The sequence below is a fragment of the Pantherophis guttatus genome, chromosome 6 (assembly GCF_059756535.1).
Source record: "Pantherophis guttatus breed Tessera chromosome 6, ASM5975653v1, whole genome shotgun sequence".
In the NCBI taxonomy this organism is placed as follows: domain Eukaryota; kingdom Metazoa; phylum Chordata; class Lepidosauria; order Squamata; family Colubridae; genus Pantherophis; species Pantherophis guttatus.
In genome coordinates this window covers 25,603,855-25,626,852 of record NC_142068.1, presented here as the reverse complement: position 1 = coordinate 25,626,852, position 22,998 = coordinate 25,603,855, and the positions used below count along the sequence as shown (strand labels likewise).

Below are 22,998 nucleotides of genomic sequence, written 5' to 3'. Positions count from 1 at the left end.
ACAGAAGGCAGTGCAGATTATTAGTAGTGGGGTTGATCATCTCAGAGAGAATAAACATACATGCGCAACCTATATTGGAAAGAAGCTACAGGAAAGTTGGGCATCTACAGCAGTGGTGGGATTCAAAAATTTATACTACCAGTTCTGTGGGCGTGGCTTGGTGGGTGTGGCATGGCTTGCTGGGCGTGGCAGGGGAAGGTTACTGCAAAACCCCATTTCCTCCCAATCAGCTGGGACTTGGGAGGCAGAAAATAGATGGAGGTGGGGCCAGTCAGAGGTGGTATTTACTAGTTCTCCGAACTACTCATAATTTCCGTTACCGGTTCTCCAGAACTGGTCAGAACCTGCTGAATACCACCTCTGATCTACAGTATGTATGATGTTATCATTTGCCCAGTTCCTCTGATCCTTTTCCTTCCCCCCCAACCAAAAAAAAGGCTAGGGAGGAAAATGTATACAGAGTCCCAATTCATTTCTGATATTGTGTGTATGAAAGAAGATACCGCAGGCAATCCTCAACTTACAACCATTTGTTTAGTGACCATTCAAAGTTACAACAGCACTGAAAAAAAGAGACTTACAACCAGTCCTTGCACTCATGACCATCACAGAATCTCCAGTCACATGATCAAAATTCAGTTGCTTGGCAACCAACATGTATTTACAGCATTCCAGGGTCGCGTTCCAAGCGATTGCCAATTGTGACCTTCCCAACTGACTTCTAACAAGCAAAATAAAGGAGGGAAAGCTAGATTTGCTTAATGACCATGTGATTCATTTAACAACTGCCATGCTTAGCCATGGAAATTCTGGACCTAATTGTGGCCATAAATCGAAGACTATCTATATGTGTGTTCTAAAACAGATTATCCAGATCATTAATATTTTGAAAGCTTCAAATTCATTCTAATTATCTTACAGTTAGAAACCATTTCAAAACATTTGGGTTTCAAATTGTGTCACAATCTCCATTTTCCAGTCTTATTGTAACATATAAAAAAATTATCAGATGACAAATTAATTCCCAAAAGTTTATGGTTACTTATTGCTTCTAGCTAAATTTATTCATTTATATGATGCGTCAAAGATATTTCATGGTAAAGATTCTGAATATTTGCCTCTCCTTACAAGTGTAGTCTCCTGTTTTCCAGGCTAAAATCTTAACCACTACAGCAACTGGTTCCTAGCCCTTTGTGGTAGAAATGGGCAGGATCAGTGGTGGGTTGCCCCCGGTTCACACCGGTTCTATAGAACTGGTAGTAAAACTGGCAGGAGGCTCTGCCACTGACCCTGACATCATCAAAATGCTTCTGCGCTTGCGCAGAAGAGCGCGTATGCGGCCCGGTTGCAAACCAGTAGTAACGGTAAGTAGAACCCACCCCTAGGCAGGATGATGCAGTGATGGCAATTCTATTAGCAATGTTTGTTTGTTTACAATGTTTATTTATATATCCAGTTTATATCTCCCCTGCTCCAGGAGCTCAGGATCTCCTAGGCCTCAAAGTATCTTATCTCAACCCATCTTTGAGCATTTTCAGGGTTGCCACAGCGAAGCTGACTGGAGAGGGGAATAGAAATAGCTGAGGGGAATATGTAGCCAAAATAACATTCTTTCTTCTGGGAACCAAGGACACTCTCACCAACACCTGGAGGGGCGTGAATGGGAGGCATCTAGGATGGGGAGAGAGACCTGATTGGGGCATATGATGGTGGTGTGTAATGTGAGGAAGAACTTTGGATTTGGAAACTTTGGAAATGTATGCTTTGAGGAACCCTGCCTTGGAGTTATGATTTCATATGGGCTGTTACTTGGAACCCTGACACCTTTATCTTTACACCTCACTGGCTCTGATGATGATGACAAGAATAGCATTATTAGCAACAGTACTAGTGCTTAATTTATATGTCACCAATTCCATTAAACTAATGGTGGCATACAAGCAGAGATTTTAAATATCCATGGTACAATATAGGCATATGAAACATCTCCTAATGATAGTCATAGCGAGGAGGTGATTGGGGAAATAATAGTGATGATGTTTATGATGATAATTATTTTCTGTCCCATTTTTGGCCCTTTCTTCCATCAAAGCCATAGACATTTCTGGCAACGCACCCCAACATAATTTTAAAAGTTGACTGTGGTTTTGATAATGTGACTTAATGTGGGAAATGCTGGGGGGGTTCTCACGTCAAGAGTAGAAAAACATTCCTCACTCTTTGTGAGCCTGACCTGAAAACTTCATAATGAGAGCACAAAGAGCAACAACACAGCTAAATTTCCTTTGTGTTTTCCTTAATTAGAAAGAAACCATAATCTTCAGTAGGATTAATTACCTTCCCGAGTTTTCAAGCTGTGGGAGGTTAGAGGAAGAAAGACAACGCACATGCTAACAGCTGATATGACATTAGAGGCAAAAAGCCTTGACACATTTCTTGTAAGAAGGCCACTTTTTTCCCCCAACCTCACCCCATTCTGTTTAAGCATTTTTGCATGCTAATTTATATGCAGAGATACAATTGTGGCATTTATTATAATCACATTAAATAAAACTGAAGACATCTCTTCATACAAAGTAAAATTATGATCAGAAGGCTTATGTCTATGGAGATTCTCAGTCATCCAGGTCATGGTTGTCCCAAAGGTGCTTTTCCAAGAGGCAACTGGAGAAGATTTTTGGATGAGAACAGGGGTGCTATTCAGCAGGTTCTGACAGGCTCTGGAGAACCGGTAGCGGAAATTTTGAGTAGTTCGGAGAACCGGCAAAAACCACCTCTGGCTGGCCCCAGAGTGTGGAGGGAATGGGGATTTTGCAGTATCCTTTCCCTGGAGTGGGGTGGGAATGGAGTTTTTATAATATCCTTCCCCCAGGAGTGGGGAGGGAATGGGGATTTTGCAGTATCCTTCCCCTGGAGTAGGGTGGGAATGGAGATTTTGCAGTATCCTTCCCCTGCCATGCCCACCAAGCCACACCCACAGAACCGGTAGTAAAAAAAATTGAAACCCACCACTGGATGAGAAGCGAAATGTCTTCAAAAAAACCCCCAGAAAGTCCAGTTGCATCTTGGAAAAGCATCTTTGGGACAACCAGAAGGCTTGTTTCTTTATCTGCAGTTTTTACTATTTTTCTTGTTGATGGGCAGCTTAAAGCTTCCCCTGCTCTCTTTCTTTTTTTTAATGTAATTTAAATTGAACTTGGACTAGATGGCTCTTCAGATAGCAGATGCCTTCCAAGAGAGGAGCATGGCCCACAATAACTATAGCTAGATCATCTTCATTATCTTCATCATCATGATCAATTCCCATTTATATTTTCTTGCTCTCCCCGCCACCCCCATCCCCCCCACACACTCCCAAAGATAACACAATTCTGAAAGTGAGCATGCTGGACACAATCTGCATTGTTTCAGTGTTGCAATGTCAGAGTTACAGGTTTTTCTGAATTCGTTTTTTTAAAAAAATACTAGAAAATTTATATTTGTTACGATTCTAAATAATGCATCATCTAAATCACTCACAGATATACATAAACTAATTTAGTTATTTAGATTTTTAAAATCCCACCTTTATTATTTTTACAAATAAGGCAGTGAACATATTTAATATTCCTTCCTTCTCCTGTTATTTTATATTTACAATATATATTATAAATATAATTTTATATTAAGAATATTATGTTATTATGTATTATATTTATTATATATACCTTGCTCTAATGTACATCTTTTAAAAGTACATCCCAAGTTTCAAAATTGTAAACACATTTACATAGTCAGGAATTTGGGCATCCTTATTCTCAAATACATTTGTAAAGAGAGGTATATTTTGTGTTTTTCTTCCTTTTGAGGGAAGAATGCAGGATATTCTTGGGCTGTATTATTTGTTTATGAGCCAGTAAACGTGTTTTGGTACATTGGACAATTTTATTTCCATTACGTGACAAAAATCTCTGGTATTACATCCAAGAAACTATTCTATTCTTGGATGTGGTCTGTCACATCAGCATAATATTTCTGATGAGAAAAGTAGAACAGCAAGACGTAAGGTCAATTATGTTAGAATGCAAATATAAAACATGATGTGATATAAAACTTTATATAATTACTGTTTTGGGTCTCTGATATACACTAATAACAATTACAACAATAGCAATCTCAGATGTGACCAAAATTCTAAATGGTTTGACAGCTTGGATTATCACTGGGGTTCCACAAATTGTAAAGATAAGCTAGCAAACCAAGATCACTGATTTTTCCCCCTATTGTTTGGGGGCTGGGGGGGTGGCGAGGGTGAAATTCAGCAGGTTCTGGAGAACCGGTAGTGGAAATTTTGAGTAGTTTGGAGAACCGGCAAATACCACTTCTAGCTGGCCCCAGAATGGGGAGGGAATGGGGATTTTGCAATATCCTTCCCCTGGAGTGGGATGGGAATGGGGATTTTGCACTATCCTTCTCCTGCCATGCCCACCAAGCCACGCCACGCCCACAGAACCAGTAGTAAAAATGTTTGAATTCCACTACTTGGGGGGGGGCAGTTTTTGAATTGTGTTAAGCTTTTTTTGGGATATATGCTTATTTCTGCCTTTTTCCACAACAGACTGGTGGGAAACTACATTCACAATTTTGTGCCAATTAGCATGATAAGGTGTGCAATGACAAGATGAGTTGAGGGGTTCCATAGAACTATGGGGTTGCAATCTGCTCTCTCTTACCTGAATTATATAGAGCTGGTATCTTCACACAAGAGTGAGGAACAAAATATTAAGGCATCTATTTCTCTCATTAACCCTCTCAAACCCCATGGAATCTTCAAAAGACCTCAGGAGAGTAGCCACGTAGTATCTACAAGTTGTGAATTACTCGATGTATGAGCTATAAAGAGGAGTCTTCTTAAACAATATACTTGTTTATTTGAATAACATGTGATAAATATGGAAGGTGTCATTTTGTCTTAACATACTGACATGATTGCATGCATTCAACTTCTTTTTACTCTGCAGGTTTAATTTTCGAGGTTACCGTTGGGTCAAAGCCATGATACATGCCATCAACGATATTAATAAAAGAAAAGATATTCTACCAGACATAACTCTCGGCTATCAAATCTATGACACATGCTTTACAATGTCCAAGACAGTGGAGAATTCTTTGGCATTCCTCACCGGTCAAAATGAAACCACTCCTGTCTTCCGATGCAGTACCGGTGCTCCTTTAGCCGCAATTATTGGAGCCGGTGGATCAACTCTTTCCATTGCTTCCTCAAGAATCCTTGGGCTTTACTACTTCCCTCAGGTACAATAAATCCCATTTGTCAGGAGGATGCGTCTGGTAGGGAAGCAGTGGAATCATAGCTAGAATCATTCTTCTCCAACACCAGCCCAGACATTTTCACTTTGTGAACAATTTGAAAGTGATTAGATTTCCATGGAAAATGGAATATTTTATATATTAGAACAGCTACAAGGATCCCACTTCAGTTCCATAATGCTCTCCCATAATTAGTCCAAGGTTGGTCTAAACAGTTCAGAACCAATAGCATTTGTTAATTCAGATGTTTTATCTTCTACAAGATTAATAATAATAATAATAATAATAATAATAATAATAATAATAATAATAATTTTGACTCTACAAAAACCACCTTACTCGGAACAGCTTACATCCTCCGACGATACCTTAACAGTTCCTAGGTCCTTGGTTAGGACTCGAGCTGCTGAGCTATTAACCAGCCTCAAAGGCTGTGAATCTCACTAAAAATTAACTAATAATAATAATAATAATAATAATAATAATAATAATAATGCAAAGGAGATAGTAATAAGGCAAAATCAGACTAAGATCTAATAGGCACTGCTATTATATCTGATATATTTCACATATATCTATATGTGAATGCTACCAAAACTTTTTCCCCACTTATAACTAACTATGGTGCAAGTATGTCCTGGCAACATATTTTACTCTCATGTTCTCCATGATGTTGCCATCATCTTGCCTTAGTAAGAAAGACAGATTTAACAGGGAGAAAACACCATGCTTAACAGCACTGATGATGTTCCCTAGTTGGGTAACGAGACATCTGCAAGCAAACAACCAAGCTCAGAGAGTGGTTTCTCAGTTCAGCCCTGAGTTACATATATTCTCTTCTATGGGAGTGACATTAGAAATAGAATAGGAATCCTCAGCGAGGCAGCAAATTTCATGACAGTTTATTTCATTGCCAGGTCAAGAATGGCGGAAAAAGTCCATTGTCCAGAGTGTAGGTGCTCAAATTTAGGCCTCCAGGCAGCATTTTGCCATGGGAATCTTGAGTGCCCTCCAGAAATTGCCATCAAATTGTTACAAAGAGCTTTTAAAAATGCAGAATTACTTTTGTGCTACCACTAAATATGGCACCAAATATTAGATTGCTTTTTGCATTTGAAGGGATTTTAAGGAGAGAAACAGACTGACATCTTGCCAGTCCCTTAAAACAGAGTTCCCCAATGTTTCCGGCTTTGCAGAACTGGCGAGGTATGGGGAGGAGGAGAGGGGATGGGTCCACATGAGCGGCTGGCAAGCGTGCACAGCTCCATTTGCATGAGGGGCGTGCATGCATGTCTCACTTAAATGGATGCTGATTTATCTATACCCTGCCCCTGCACTCTCTGATATAATATTTGCTGGCCTTCTTAACAAAGCATAGGAAAACAATCTAAGAAACAGACTTGCAGCTCCACTTTGTCCATTTAGACCAGGGGTGGGCTTCAAAAATTTTAGCAAGGGGTTCTCTGCCTGGTTGCTGAGTGAATGTGGCCATGGTGGGTGTGGCCTGGTTGGCATCCTGCACCATGGTGTTTGGGGGGGTGCTTTTTGCCCTCCCCGGGCTCCAGAGGCTTTCCTTGAGCCCCTGGGAGGGCGAAAATGGCCTCCCCAGGCTCCGTAGGCCCTCTGGAGCCAGAAACGGGCCCATTTCCGATCTTCCTGAACTTCCAGTAGACCTGTTTTTCACCCTCCCCGAGCCTCCACGCGCACCCTGCACTTACCTGCATCCAAAACGGGCCATGTGGGGACTCCTGGTAGGGGCGAACAGGGTAGGTGGGGCTAGCTAGGAGTGGGATTTGGGTATGGTGACCAGACGTCCCGCTTTTGGTGGGACAGTCTCGATTTTTAGCAATTTGTCCTGCGTCCTGAGGCGTTTTAAAAAAGTCCCGATTTTTGGAAAGAATGCAGGACAAGCTAGGGAACAGCGGGAGAACGGGAAGGGAATATACGGTTTTCACTCACCCTCACCCTCTGCCTCTTTTGGATTGCTGGTCCCCGTTCGCTTACCCCACCCACTCCCAATCTATTGCTGAGTCCCAGCTGATGGCTAGAGGGAAAAAAACTGTTTAAATTCTTGCCGCGGGGCTTCAAAGGGCCGCCCTACAGCTGATCAGTGTTAAAAGAAAACAAATGAATAGACTGGTGCCTGCAAAAATAGAAAAAACAGCCCCTTTCAGCTTCAGCATAGGTTGATTACCATAAGTTGATTTAATCAGCCTCCCGACTCTCAGCTGATTTGCTCTCAGCTGTTTTGTGGAGGGCTAGCTAGCTGCAAAGAGGTAAATTGCTGGAGCAGATGTTTTTTTCCCCTAGCTATGCTGAAAAAGCAAAACTGAAAGTAAAGCAGGGTCTTTGCTGCAACGTGACAAAATGAGGTAGAGAGAGATTTCTTTTTCTTTTTCTCTTTCATCACCAAAAAAGGTAGGTGCAAAACTGCAAACAATGGGAAATTTAGGGCAAAAGAGGAGGTTCAAGATTTTAAAACACAAAAGAAAAAAAGCTCTATTTAACTAGGAAATTGTAACAATTGAGATACTATTAATTGTATATTGTGTTGAAAGCAGAAATGGTTAAGTTGTGGTTTGGAGGAATATATGGGGGAAATTATTTGGTTTATTATTATTGGTAAATATAATTAATTAATTTGTAAGAAATTGGATTGCATGGAAATAATTGGAATATTCATGTTCATATTGATTAATATACAAAAAAGATAGTTACATAACTAATTGATTTATATTAAAATGTTGAATTTGTATTAAACAACTGTATTACATAATTACATAATTAACCAATGTGAGGATGGATATAAAAATAGATGACAATGGAAAGGGGTTTAATATAGAATAGAAGGGAAAAATTGAATTTGATTAAGATTAGAGATGAGGATGAAGGGTAATATTGGTTTTTTTTAAAAATAGATGAGGAATAAATATGGCAAAAAGGAAATATAGAAATTGTAAATTTAATTGAAATGACTAAACACTGTTTAAATTTGTGAACTGGCCAAATACTCTGTTCAAAGAAAATACATTGTATGTTTGTATGTGTGTTTCTAATTATTGCTATTTATTCATATTTGTTCTCTTTTATTCTTTAAAGTTTAACAATTCATTCTTTATCTTAATATCTTTATATTTGTTTGGGGTTGGTTTTCTTCCCTTTCATCTTTTTTATTGTACAGCAATCTTTCTCCTCAAACCTACCACCTCTCTTTTCTTTCCTTCTTACTTTCTCTTTCCCCCCTCTTCTTCTCCTCCCTACTTCCTCTTCCTTTCTCCTTCTCCTCCTCTCTTCCTCCCTCTCTTACCCTCACTCCTACTCTAATTTCCCTTCCCTTCCTTCATCCCTCTCTATTGCTGTATCCTTTTGTGCACATGGACTACTCAGAGGGCTGAAAAGGTTATTTTTGATTGGTCCTCACACTTTTGACCAGTCCTCGAACTTACGACTGTCCTCACATTTTACGTTTTTTCCCCTATCTTGTCACCATGGTGAAGAGAAGCAGTTGTGAAATGTGTGACACGGTTGTTAAGAATGGTACAATGGGCATAAATGATGACCAGTCATAAGTGCGAAGACCGGTCAAAAGTGCGAGGACCTGTCAGAAATGACTTTTTTCAGCCCTCTGGGTAGTCCTTTTGTGCACATGGACTACTCAGAGGGATGAAAAAGTTATTTTTGACTGGTCCTCGCACTTTTGACCAGTCCTCGAATTTATGACTGTCCTCACATTTTATGTTTTTTGCCCTATCTTATCACCATGGTGAAGAGAAGCAGTTGTGAAATGAGTGACATGGTTGTTAAGAATACTGCATGGGCATAAATGTGAGGATGGTCATAAGTGTGAGGACCAGTCAAAAGTGCGAGGACCTGTCAGAAATGCCTTTTTTCAGCCCTCTGAGTAGTCCCTATAGTATACACATAGCCATGGCCACCTGACCAGCGAGCCACCCCCACCCAGTCACATGACCTCCAAGCCATGCCCACAAAATAAGCAACGCCCACAGAACCGGTAGTAAAAAAAAAATTAGAACCCCCCCTCCCCCCCTCCGGTCAATGGTGTCCCTCTTTACCAATGTTAAAATCTGGTCACCTTAGATTTGGGAGTTCTTCAAACTGCACAGAATCTTAGCTAGTTTCTCCCAAACCCCTGCAACCCCGAGCAGCCCTCCCCTGATTTAGACTATATTGTTTCTCCAGGAACTCGGGCAAAGTGTCAAATTTCCTGCACTTTTCACCTGAAACTTTTCAGTGGAAATGCTGAACTAATTCCTAAGATAAGGATTTCTAGAAAAATTGCCCTTTCTAGAAAACCAGCAAGGAAGTCTTTCCATGGCAGATGGGTTGATAGAATCAAATGTGCTAGGAATCTAGCTCAAGAACTCCTAGTCCTTAAGATCACACATGACAGTTTATGTGATCTGTTTGTTCTTTCTCTTTATTCCTTTCTTAGGTTGGTTATGCTTCCTCTTCCTCACTTCTGTCTGATAAATATCAGTTCCCAACCTATCTCCGCACCATTCCAAGCGATAAGGTACAGTCACAGGGGATGGCTAATTTAATTCACCATTTTGGTTGGAGATGGATTGGAACCATTGCTGCCGATGATGATTATGGGAAATATGGTGTCAAAGCTTTTAAAGAAGCTGTTGAGAACCTCTATACCTGCATCGCCTTCTCGGAAACAATTCCTAAAATATATAACAGGGAGAAGATCAAAGCGGTTGTTAATATTGTAAAAGAAACCAATGCTACGGTCATTGTGGTTTACTCTTCTGATATTGACTTCCATCCACTAGTTGAAGAGCTTATGATTAGTAATATCACTAGCAAAACTTGGATAGCAAGTGAGGCATGGGTCACTTCAGCCTTAATTGCTAAACCTGAATATTTTCCACTTCTTGGTGGGGCAATTGGCTTTGGGATACGAAGGGGTGAAATTCCAGGCTTCCGGGAATTTCTTCTAGAAGTAGACCCAAATAAGGATTCCAATGATATGACAATCGAATTTTGGCAGTCAGCATTCAACTGCACCTGGCCTGGTGTCAACATATCATATAATACAGACAACCGGAAAAATGTAACTGGTCACGAGAACATTGTCGATTTTTCCTCAACTAAATTATGCACTGGAAAGGAGAAACTTGAAGACCTTAACAATACATATTTGGATGTTTCGGAACTTAGAATAACGTATAACGTCTACAAAGCAGTTTATGCTGTTGCTTATGGCCTCGACCAATTGCGCATGTGTACCAATGAGACCGGACCCTTTATTTCTGGGCCAAAATGTGCTACCATAGATGAGTTTGAACCCTGGCAGGTATGTATAAATTTGGGAATAATAACTACAGATCCCACAAATGGTAAACGTTTTCGTGTTGTGCAGAAAAATTCTCCTGTTTTTCAGCTGGTTCTTTACTCAATGTCATAAAAAGAATAGTTTGTTTTCTTCTGGAGATGGAAAACAAAGGGGGCGGGAGACCATAATAAAACATAATTTTGGTGTCCTAATGCAAACTCCATTCCTTTTCTACACATCATGAAGTTGCATGTACCCTCAAAAAGGATGGAGCTTGTAGCACAATGTGGCTTTTGTTATTCTGACAAACATTGCAGCAGCTGTGGATGCCACTGTGAACAAATAAAATGTGTCATTACAAGGTGCAATGATTCCAGATCTTGAAATACCGTGCCTAGATAAAATTGATTATCTCAAAAGGTGGTAGTAAGAGACCAGCTGAACATCTCTGAAGCAATTTCAGAGCCAAGTCACCACAATAATAATAAAAAGGCCCTCTCCTGACTATCTTAGAAGGTGCTGAAAGTCAAAAGAAAATGTTATTAAAATCTTCAGCAAAAACTGGGGTTCGTATGGGTACACACCTTTCCTTTTTACTACATATTAGAACATGTCTCTGAATTTGTCTTTTGCTTCATGTGGCCAGAAGATCCTGAGAATTTAAATCAATCACACAACCAACCAGCAATGGTACTGTCCCTCAACCAACCCACACAATCTCCCCAACCAGCACCTCTCCTCCCAATGACTCTCCCCTGACGTGACTTCCTCATCACAAGCAGGGCCGGATTTAGATGAAAAGAGGCCCTAGGCTATTCCACTTATGAGGCCCTTTCACCTATAGTGAAAGTGTAATTTTAATTTTGCTAACAATTTGAATGTAGGCCCCTCTTGATCTTGAGGCCCTAGGCTGAAGCCTAGTTAGCCTATAGGAAAATCCGGCCCTGATCACAAGACCATCACAAGATCCTCACCTGATGTGACCTACACCTGACTCATCACAAGACCCATCACAAGACCATTACAAGACCTTCACCTGATGTGACCCTCCCATCACAAGACCTACTGACCACATGAAACCTTATAAGTAGTACAACACTGACACTGACATTCCCTAAATTCTGCTGAAGATGTTAGCCTGGTAACAAAATATTCAGAAACCAACCCACAAGGTTGGAGAATGAACCTCCACCCTCATACTTTACAGTCTGTTTAGATCAATGCTTTTCAACATTGAGAATTTTAAGATGTATGGACTTTTAAGTCCATAAAGTTGCTAAGGTTGAGAAAAAGTGATTTAGGTCAGGGGTCTCCAACCTTGGCAACTTTAAGACTTGTGGACTTCAACTCCCAGAATTCCTCAGCCAGCTATCCAATCTTAGCAACTTTAAGACTTGTGGACTTCAACTCCCAGAATTCTGAGAGTTGAAGTCCACAAGTCTTAAAGTTGCCAAGGTTGGAGACCCCTGATTTAAATAACTCCAGAAAAATAAAAGACAGAATAAAGACCCATCTGTCTTTATTTATATCTAATCTGGCTGAGGAATTCTGGGAGTTGAAGTCCACAAGTCTCAAAGTTGCCAAGGTTGAAGACCCCTGATTTAGGTTATTGCTATAAAGAGTTACTTTAAACTCTGTTTAGAAGATCATGATGAACAGTTGCTTGAAATCACACAGAGCTGTCCCTTGAACATATTTCCATTGGAGTGGTATCCAAGGCTATCGATCAATTGCCCCAGGACATTTTCATAATGAAACAAGAAGTAATTTCAGCTTCTTGCCAGTATTCTTGTGTTGCAGACTGCCAAGATGGACCTGAAACAACAACAAAACAAGGACTTAGTGCCAGACTTTTTCGCATCTAACTACATTTTGCTCCTATTCTATTCTGGGGGAGGGATAGCTCTTCATGTTGTTCCCTCTTGTCATCTATATTCTGCCCAGCTGATATTCTATTTCTGATATTATTTCTGGCTGCTTGATGTATATTTATTCAAGCAATATATAAAGCTTTCTTTTAAAATATTATTCAGAAAGATGAAACACTAGTAAATACTACTTCATGAATCTATAAGATTGACTTTTTTTTTTTTTGCCATCGTAAAATGTAGACTTACAGGAGAGATTATGCTGAAAGGATAGACGAGTTTTTCATAGGAACACAGTTGCTTTCTGCTGAATGTGACCTGGGTCTTCCCCTGCAGTAAACACCTTAACTGATTGGCATAAATGCATTCATATTTTATCCTCTCTCTCTATGTTTACATCATAGCTCCCCTCTTTCCAAAATCTACCCTTTCTAATCATCAAAGGCAAAAATCCCAAGTACACTTTTCTGTTTTCAGCAAAAAGTCCATAAAGGGTTTCAGTCACTGACAAATATAGATACTGTCCTTTCAAAACCTAAACAAGTCAGTTTTGCCATCTATGCAAATTCTGTCAACTTCACCAGCCATTTTTCATTGTAGATATTTCAGAGTCTTCTGGTATGCGTAATAATCTTGCTATGTTAATCTTGCCATATACAAAAACAGTTATCCATAAATCTTTTCTTGTTGTTTGTCCTTTAATCCAGCAAGAAAAGCTCTAGTTTCAGTTGAATATCAGTTTTTAAATTTCTTAATATTAGTGTATGTATTTGAACTTTCTAGCATGTTTGATATGATGAATGATAAAATGCCCCTTCATGTGTTCCATGCTCCCAACATAAATTTGAAGTATCCTATGAAATTTTTCTGGTGTCATATACCAACCGTAGATCATTTTATAAAAGTTTCTTAGAAATTGTAACATGATGTAAATTTCAGTCCTTTCAATCACAGTGGAAGGATCTTCTAAGTGGTTTTCCTGCAGATCAAAGCAACTGGACAGTTCATAATGGAAAAGGAGGTCTTCAGATAGTAAGGTCTTAAGCTGTTTAATGATTTAACATCCTAAATTGTGCCTATAAACAATTGCTCAACTGATTCAGATCTCTCTGTATAAGTACTATTGAGCAATCTATCCACTGTTTTTTTTTAAAGATGTTTTAAGATGTTTTTTTAAGAAAACATTTTTCAAGGGTTATCTTAAAACAGTATCCTTCTAGGGGAGTCAAGTAGGACATACCCTTTTATCCAGTGGTGAGTTTCAAAATTTTTTACTACCGGTTCTGTGAGTGTGGCTTGGTGGGTGTGGCATGGTTTGGTGGACGTGGCAGAGGAAGGTTACTGCAAAATCCCCATTTCCTTCCTATCAGCTGGGACTTGGGAGGCAGAGAATAGATGGGGGCGGGGCCAATCAGAATTTTTACTACCGGTTCTCCGAACTACTCAAAATTTCTGCTACCGGTTCTCCAGAACTGGTCAGAACCTCACATATATGTTCTACATGGGTCTGTCTTTGAATGCAGTAACATGTAATGATGGTCCTGTTTGGTATCGCCATGTAAAATCATTGCTACACAAACTGTATTAGTATAAGGGTTTGGATATCTGTATGATAATCTAACCCTAAAGTGTGTCTACCCACCCAATATGATTCAATAGGTTTGGCATTCTTTGGGTCCTATCTGTTAAATGTTATCATCTTTGCAACCCAGGAGGCATATCTTTTTTGTTGTGTCTTCTGAAACAACATTCCTCTTGAGATTCACCTACCCTTGGCCCTACTGCCCTTTTAAAAAAAAGTATGAAAATCTCTTTCCTCAGGCGGTGGGCCATGGTATAATATGAATGACTATTTAATTTGCGTCAGTCTTTATTAATGGTTTGGTGTGTTTTCCCCTTGCATGGCTGTGTTTACATTGTTTTAAACTTTTGTTTGTAGTGTAGTGTTTTATATTGTATTTAATCCTTGTAAGCTGCACACATAGAGTTTTGCACACATAGTGGCTGGAGAAACTGAGCAACCAAACAAATCAAGAAATAAATAACAATTGTTAAAACTCATCTTTCAAAGAGGACACAACTAGAGATAAAGTGGTAGCCCAGAAAATAGAGCTTCTAATCTCCATGGAAGGAAGGTTCACATGTTTCTTTATATGTCAAATAACCAGTCTCCATTCAGGTTTTTACATACTATGTTAGCATTTTTAAATTGAGCGCTTTAAATTAACCTTTTCAATGGCTGGATCCAATTACTCTATTTAATTTGCACAAAATGTATACACTGTTGAATACCAGTTGACATTTGTGGACCATCATTTAAAAAAAATCTAGCAGTATTACAGCTATCTGTATTGTTTGTATTGTATTGTGAAAAAGGCTCCATTCTGAACCTTTAGCATATCCCAGGATTGCAACGCTGAAGGCTCAGAATGGAGCAGTTTGCGTGAAAGGCAGGAAAATGGGGAGGGGGGATTTTCCTGCTTGTCATCCATTTCTGAAGCTCAGCTCAGACTGAGGGAAAAATGGTAGGCAGGAAAATTCCCCTCCCCATTTTCCTGCCATTTGTGACAAAGAGAGGCTGGGAGGGGAGGGGCCAGGTGAAGTGAGGTGAGTGATGTCGAGTTGGCCATGCCCACCCAGTCACATGACCCCCTCCCCCAACCAAGCAACACTCACCAAGCTATGCCCACAGAACCAGTAGGGAAAAATTTTGAATTTCACCACTGACTCTATTGTATTGTATTGTGTTGTAATTTTTTCCTATTGGTTCACAGTTAATGTACTACATGAAGCAAAAGATGAATTTTACAGTTTTTGATGAGAAAGTACATATTGATGTCAGTGGGGATGTCTATACACCATATGACATTCTAAATTGGCAGATGAATGAAACTGGAGCAATTAACTTTGTGAAAGTTGGAACTTTTAACCAGACAACTGCAGACAATAAAGAATTTCATATATTTAATGATTCAATATTTTGGAACAACCCAGAACGATCAGTAAGTGAATAATTTTGCAGATCTATTTGTAGTTTAATGTTCTACTGTAAACTTCTACATTTGAGATATTGTTCTGTGTATTGGTGCTTCATGTTTGTGGTTTTTATTGAGTATTCAAATTTGGAAACTTTAATCTATAATTAAAATTGAAATTTTGATAGCTTGCACTCATACATGTGAATGTCAAAATCACATATTTACCCAACTGATAGACAACACATATCTCAAATGCGTGTTATCTCATGTCATAGCGACCATGGGCAAACTTTATACTGGGTAGGTACCATAATCGCTCTTTAATATAAAGATGCTTCAGAAGCAAAAGTTGTATAAAAATATTAATTTCTGAAAGAAAGATCCATTACTTGGATCAATGCACTGGGTAACTGAAGTTGATGGTCACTCACCCTGCTTGGATTCAAGAAAAGCCTAAGTTCCCATGCAAAAGTGTTACTAATATCCAGAGCAGTGGTGGGTTCCAACCAGTGTTACTACCGGTTCACTTTGTGCACACGATCACATTGTCACCACTACCAGCTTGGCCGAATCCGGCCGAACTGGGAGCAACCCACCACTGGCCCAGAGGGATAACCTATATATCTATATATATGCCAAATACCACTCACTCATCACAAAATCTCCAGAACTGTAAAGCCTACAAACTTGAAATTTGGCATGTATGTTCCTCTTGGCTTCTAGGTGCTCACTAAGAAAGGATTTTTCGAAATGACCATCAGATCATTAGTATTTCATATACAGTATTATATTCACACACTCTGATGCTAAGCAGTTCGATGTTCTATTCTCCCTCCCCTCCAGAAAGGAACTCTGTCCCAACTGCCAGATGCTTTATATTAACACAATCTGATGCTAAGGAGCTAGACATTCTACTCCCCCTCCCCACCTGAAAAGAACTTGGTTCCAACTGCCAGTTGCTGTATATGAACACGCTCTGATGCTGCCTCTTTGCTAAACCGGACATGGGTGTGGCCAGCACGTGACTCATCAGACCTGCAGGCTGGGACAGTCTACTCCCCTTCCCCCTCTGTTCCAACTGCCAGTTGCCTTATATTAACACACTCTGATGCTACGGAGTTACACATTCTACATTACTTTTCAGGCTTTAAGTGTCAATTTATACACATAGTTTCATAGCGAAGCACGGGCATCCAGCTAGTAAAGATATAAGGGCAGATTTTATGAGCATCATGGCAGAAATAATGCAGTTATAGAAAAGTCGTTACCATTATCCAAGTAAGCAAGTCGAAAAGATGATAATGAAAATAGTTATTTCAGACCTAATTCTATAGTTCTAATCAGATTCCTCATTTCTTCTCTCCCATTGTTACTATTAACAATAACAACAATGCCTTATTTTGTCAGAGATGTTCTGTCATCACACTTACTAACATGTTGTTCCATTAGAAAACAGACTTATCAGTATTGACTTTTTAGTTCCATGCTGCACATACTGTTGTTTCAAGTCCTCGTTGGCTGCAGATTTCCATATTTGCATATTATACAACTTCTGAGATCACAGTATTGATGAGAGACTCTTAAGGTCCTACTTGAGATATAGATGGAGCCATAATTCTCTAGCCAAAAAGTGGATTTTATTTCAGGTTCAAAGACATCTTTATTTTATAAGAAATATAATGCCTCTTCTATGCTTTCAGCGACCACGCTCAGCATGCAATAATAATTGCCAACCTGGGTACCGAAAGGGGATCTTGCAAGGGAAACCTTCATGCTGTTACGATTGTATACGGTGTGCAGAAGGACAGTTCAGTAATCACACAGGTATGAACACCTATCACTTGAATTAATAGGAAGCAACCCAGCCATAGACACAGGAAAAATGTTCTTGGGGATCTGATTGTGATTGCTGAAAACTGAAACTTGGTTTCATAGTAGTTTGAAGTAGAAAACACATGAAAATGTAGTATGTGTTAGATATTTGCAAAACATTTCAAGGAAAAATGTTGTGACCTTGGACTATCCTGTTTCAATCTGCTTCAACCTTCAAAACAGGTCTGACTTCAAAACTAAAGTTGAAATTTCCTTCTCATTAAGGTCAGAACTGAATGTTTAAGGATTATTATAGTCTAATCTTAAAATGTTTTTAAATATAAATCCTAAAATAGGCATACACCCAACTCCCTCCTATAGTGTATTCTTGACCACATGATGATATGCATCATATACTTTATGACTCAGCCAAAACAAAATTGTCCATCTAGCCCTAGGCTACCAAAGGTGGCCCATTGCTGATCTAAAATCATATCAGCTAAAACAGCAATATTGTCCTTACTCAACACATAATTTTGCTAGAATGCTATTGTTTTTCTGGTTTCTTTTTCTGTTGAATTCAGTTCTATTTTAACTAAATCAGATGTAGATAGTCATACCATAAAATCTATCCTAAAAGAATAGGGAAAGAAAGTTATATATACAGTAGGTACGATAATAAATGGAGAAAGTTTATTGATAAACAAGATAAAATATCAGATGAATGTCTCATTGGATTTTTGTGAGAAAATAGCAAATAAATAAACATTTTGGCAAGAATGAAATGTGTCAGGCATATTTTAAGACCACATTTAACTACTACATTATTTTTTTTAATATACAACTTACTTTTAATAAGTCATACACTTACTAAAAATGTAGGAAATCCATAGTAGGAATAAATGAAATGCTGTAATTAACTGAATACACATGAAGTAAAAAGTATTAATTTAACAATTAGATTGATAAGGAGACTCCTTTCCTAATATTCTTCTGTTTGGACAATGTGAATGTTGCCTGTAGGAGGCATCATTTTGAAGTAAACAGATTTATTTTGTGGTACTCAGGACAAAATAATTTTGAAACTATTTAAATTAATACTTTAGAATATGCACCCTGATAGTTTAAAATATGTCCCTGAATTCATCAAAATGCCTCACATTAATTACGGAAATAATTAAAGTTGCAATTGTATTGTTAACTGTTATCAAAACCTCACCCCAGAACTTTGTCACTATGTATTATTGAATTATTGCTCAAGCAGGAGACCCTATATTTTCAATTCTATAATCGGGGATATTACAACATAACAGAACAATAGAGCCACAAGGGACTTTGGAGGCCTTCTAGTCCAACCCCTGCTCAAGCAAGAGACCCTATATCTGTGATGGCAAACCTATGGCATGCATGCCAGAGGTGGAACGCAGAGCCATATCAGTGGGCATGCAAGCTCAGCTCTGGCATGCATGTGCGGGTCGGCCAACTTTCTGGGCCCACCAGAAGTAGGAAAACAGGCTGTTTCCTACCTCCGGAGGGCCTGTGGGGGGAAGACCCATTTTTCTCTCTTCCCAGGCTCCAGAGCCTTTCTAGGAGCCTGGGGAGGGCGAAAACAGTCCCTCCAAGAGGTCTTCCAGAGGCCGGAAATGGCCCATTTGTCAACTTCCGGTGGGACTGGAAGGCCCGTTTTTTGCTCTCCCCAGGCTCCAGAGCCTTTCTAGGAGCCTGGGAAAGGTGAAAACAGCCTTCCCCACTCCCCTGGAGGCCCTCCGGAGGCCCTCCGGAGGCCCTCCGGAGGCCGGAAACGGCCCGTTTGCCCAGAAGTCAGCAAACAGGCTGTTTCTGGCCTCTGGACGGCCTCTGGGGGGTGGGGAAGGCCGTTTTCACATTCCCCAGGCTCCTAGAAAGCCTCTGGAGCTGAGAAGGGCGAAAAACAGGCCTACCAGCCAACTTTGCCTCATATGCCAAAAGCTGGGGGAGCGGGAGGAGGGTTGTGTGCATGCCCAGGGGTGGGGCGCATAGAATTATGGGTGTGGGCATGCATGTGTGTGACACCCCCCTGTGCTCCCCCCCCCGCTTTTGGCATGTGATGGCAAAAAGGTTAGCCATCCCTGCCTTATATCATTTCAGTCAAATGGTTGTTCAATCTTTTAATAACTTTAATCTTTAACATCTTTAATTGGGAATCCAGAGTTATTGTAGATATAAATTATGCTGGATTCTGGCTACTCATGATGTTTATCCCTAATCTGAACTGTGTTTAATTTTTAGAACAATAGTAATACTGACCTTCAGGTCTGCCTGAAAATGCTGTGTTCTGAAAAATGTCTACTTAATCATTGATGCATAGGTATCCGTAATGATGGAAATAGGCTATGCAATTATTCAAAGTACTTTTACATTTTCTTCATAATGTATTTCTTCAATTTGGTGCCTCCATATGTGTTCTGACAAGTGCCAGCTGTAGAAGACTACATGGTTAGGCAGTAATCAGGGCAGTAGTCCAACTCGATTGGAGAATGCTTGGGGAAAGATATTTTATATATCCAGGACTGAGTTCACCTTTTAAAGCTTTGGCATAAAAGTAACCCTGTAACATTTTCCAAGTACCATTGTTGTGGTTTCTTCTCCAGACGCAAGGGAATGTACAGCATGTCCCGAAGATTATTGGTCCAATATCCAGAGAAGCAAATGTGATCATAAAGAAGTGGAATTCTTGGCTTATGGAGAAGCTTTAGGAATGACATTGATTGCCCTCTCTGTATTTGGCGCATGTGTCATTCTGTCTGTGACCGGAGTCTACGTCAAGTTCAGGAAAACGCCTCTGGTGAAAGCTAATGACCGTGAGCTCAGCTTCCTCATCCAGTTTTCTCTCGTCGCAACTTTGTTGACTTCTGTTCTGTTTGTGGGGAAGCCAGAAGATTGGTCATGCCAATCTCGCCAAGTGTCTTTGGCCTTGGCTTTTTCTGTTTGCCTGTCTTGTGTTTTAGGAAAGACAGTGATGCTCTTTCTGACTCATTTGGCCAGAAATTCAAAAGTGGCTGAGAAAGCCCGGATGTCAGTTGGGCCAATTTTCCAAAAAGTGGTGGTAGTTGTCTCTGTTCTAGCTGAAGTGGGCATCTGTACTGCTTACCTTTATTTTAACCCTCCCAGTATGTTTAAAAACACCCAGTTCACAACCCTGAAAATTATTTATGAATGCAATGAGGGTTCAATAATGTACTTGTGCATTATGTTTGGGTTTGACGTGTTTCTCGCCATCCAGTGCTTTCTCACGGCTTTTGTGGCCCGGAAGCTTCCCAATAACTTCAATGAGGCCAAGTTTGTTACATTTGGAATGCTGGTTTTCTTCATTGTCTGGATATCTTTTGTTCCTGCTTATTTAAGCACAAGAGGAAAATTCAAAGTAGCTGTGGAGATATTTGCAATTCTGGCCTCCAGCTTTGGTTTGCTAGGGTGCATATTTGTGCCCAAATGTTATATTATTTTGTTGAAGCCTGCCAGAAATACAGAAGAAATTGTGGGTGGCAGGGCTGTCACCAATGACAAGAGTGCTCCACCAACCTCTGCCTCTTGCACCAGTGAAATTAACACAGTTTCCACAGTTCTTGAGGATTAGGACTTTGTAGCTCCTGCCAGCCCATATCATCTGGTCCATGTCAAAGTGGCTTCTTGGGGAGTAGAATACATAAAGCATATTTAATTGCTTGCAGAGGAAGTAATGTGGAACTCTTTTAAGGAAATTTTGTATTTTCATTCGTATTTAGCCAGGATCAAATCCTATGCAACTTCTAATTTCTGCTTGCACAACTGAGGCTGATTTTTTCCATTCCATTCCAGCTCCACAATTTTTGATGTAGGGCTCTTTGGGGTGGTAGTGACAGAGGGGGAAGCAGGAAGGAGAAAACAAGGAATCATTTCATGAATTAAAGTTCACACAATTTTCTTTTTTGTAAAAAAAAATGATTTTATTAAACCTATCAAAGTATAAAATATAAATTCTAAGTTTGATAGAATACAGCACTACATATGATATCATCATCTTAACATAATGCAGTCATAGCATGTCCTTGTAAAAAGTAATCAATTCAACATAATATCAACTAATTGTATGACACAAATATTTTCCAATAAATCTAATTATTTACAGATGCTTCATATTGTATTTTATGCTAATCTTACTCTGTGCACCAAAGATAATTCAGTTCCATATTATCACCCTATTTGCAATTTCAAATTCCTCAAAAGTTGTTTGAAAATGATTTGTAGGCATTTTTCATTGCCATCTGCTTTAAAATGGTGAGTAACTATCACTCCCTTCAGTTGACCAGAGAACGCAAACCCCAGTGTTTTATTAATAGCACTAGCACTAATACTTAGACTTATATACCGCTTTACAGTGCTTTACAGCCGCTTTAAGCGTTTTACAGAGTCAGCATTTTGCCCCCAACAATTTGGGTCCTCATTTTACCCACCTCAGAAGGATGGAAGGCTGAGTCAACCTTGAGCCTGGTGAGATTTGAACTACCAAATTGCAGTCAGCCGGCAGTCAGCAGAAGAAGCCTGCAGTACTGCACTCTAACCACTGTGCCACCGTGGCTCAATGCCTTTATTTCATAATTTTTGTAATGATTTGCGAAAATATTGGAATATTTGATGGGAGAGTCATCAAGACACTAACTCCTCTTCTTTTGTTAAACAGGTAATAGAACAGTATGTAATGATGCATTAACTCCTGTGGGCAGGGAGACCTGGCTGAACAAAAAATAGGGAAGGGGGAGACATGTGAATTCCTACTGAATGGAAGACTAGTTTGTGTGCAAGCTCTCTGATTCATTGTTGCTAAAATACAATTTGAGATGTAGTGCAGCTAAACCAGAAATTGATCAGCTCTGCTAATGAACAGACATAATGGTATAGGAGCACAAATATGTCAAATGGAAGAATCCTCATTGAGATATCAGTGAGTAATCATCCTCCTTTCTGGATATAGATTTACCACTATTCCAGAAGAATGGTTCCTTTGATAAACTCTCTTACAATTAAAATATGTTTTTATATACATAATGTGAGAGTATTGAGAATGTATTAGAATGAGATAGATTGTTTTAGATTTTGGGTACCGAATAGCAATAGCACTTAGACCTATATACCGCTTCATAGTGCTTTTACAGCCCTCTCTAAGTGGTTTACAGGGCCAGCATATTGCCTCTAATTTTACCGACCTCAGAAGGATGGAAGGCTGAGTCAACCTTGAGCCGTGAGATTTGAACTGCCGAACTACAGCTAGCAGTCAGCTGAAGTAGCCTGCAATGCTGCACTCTAACCACTGCGCCACCTTGGCTCTTCCATCAACCAAATACAAACTTATGCAGGATTTGCCAGGTTGTATCCATTGCAAAACTTTTTTGTTGGGATATAAGGGAATCTATAATTTTAAAACCAGAGTAGCAAAAAATGACTTATGTCTGCCTCCTATGGAGGCTCGGAAATGAATGAAGGCGCCATCAGAAAAACAGGGTACAAAAGATTGCTAGGGCATGCATCTGCTGCAATTAGTGAGAAAAGGCGGATGGTCTCCTTGTTAACTTCTTGGCAATAATACAAGCCAGACTCAAGGGAGACTTTACCTTACCTTACCTTAACTCGTGAAATAAGTGTTTCCTTTACTGAGCAGAAGGATAAGGCATTTCTTAGCCATTTCTTTTCATAACGGAAGCAGAATTTTCACTTC

At 39.6% G+C, this 22,998-nt stretch overlaps 1 protein-coding gene across 1 annotated transcript in view; it reads left to right on the top strand.

Annotated features, from left to right (window-relative positions):
* Positions 1-21,417, top strand: part of LOC117678254 (vomeronasal type-2 receptor 1-like) — a 31,149-nt gene extending 9,732 nt beyond the window's left edge. The window contains exons 2-6 of the mRNA XM_034439154.3: positions 5,001-5,292; positions 9,761-10,630; positions 15,252-15,479; positions 17,156-17,279; positions 19,898-21,417. Of these exons, the coding sequence (XP_034295045.1) occupies positions 5,001-5,292; positions 9,761-10,630; positions 15,252-15,479; positions 17,156-17,279; positions 19,898-20,883 (2,500 nt within the window). The 3' untranslated portion in view covers positions 20,884-21,417. The remainder of the gene's footprint in view (positions 1-5,000; positions 5,293-9,760; positions 10,631-15,251; positions 15,480-17,155; positions 17,280-19,897) is intronic.
* The last annotated feature ends 1,581 nt before the right edge of the window (positions 21,418-22,998 follow it).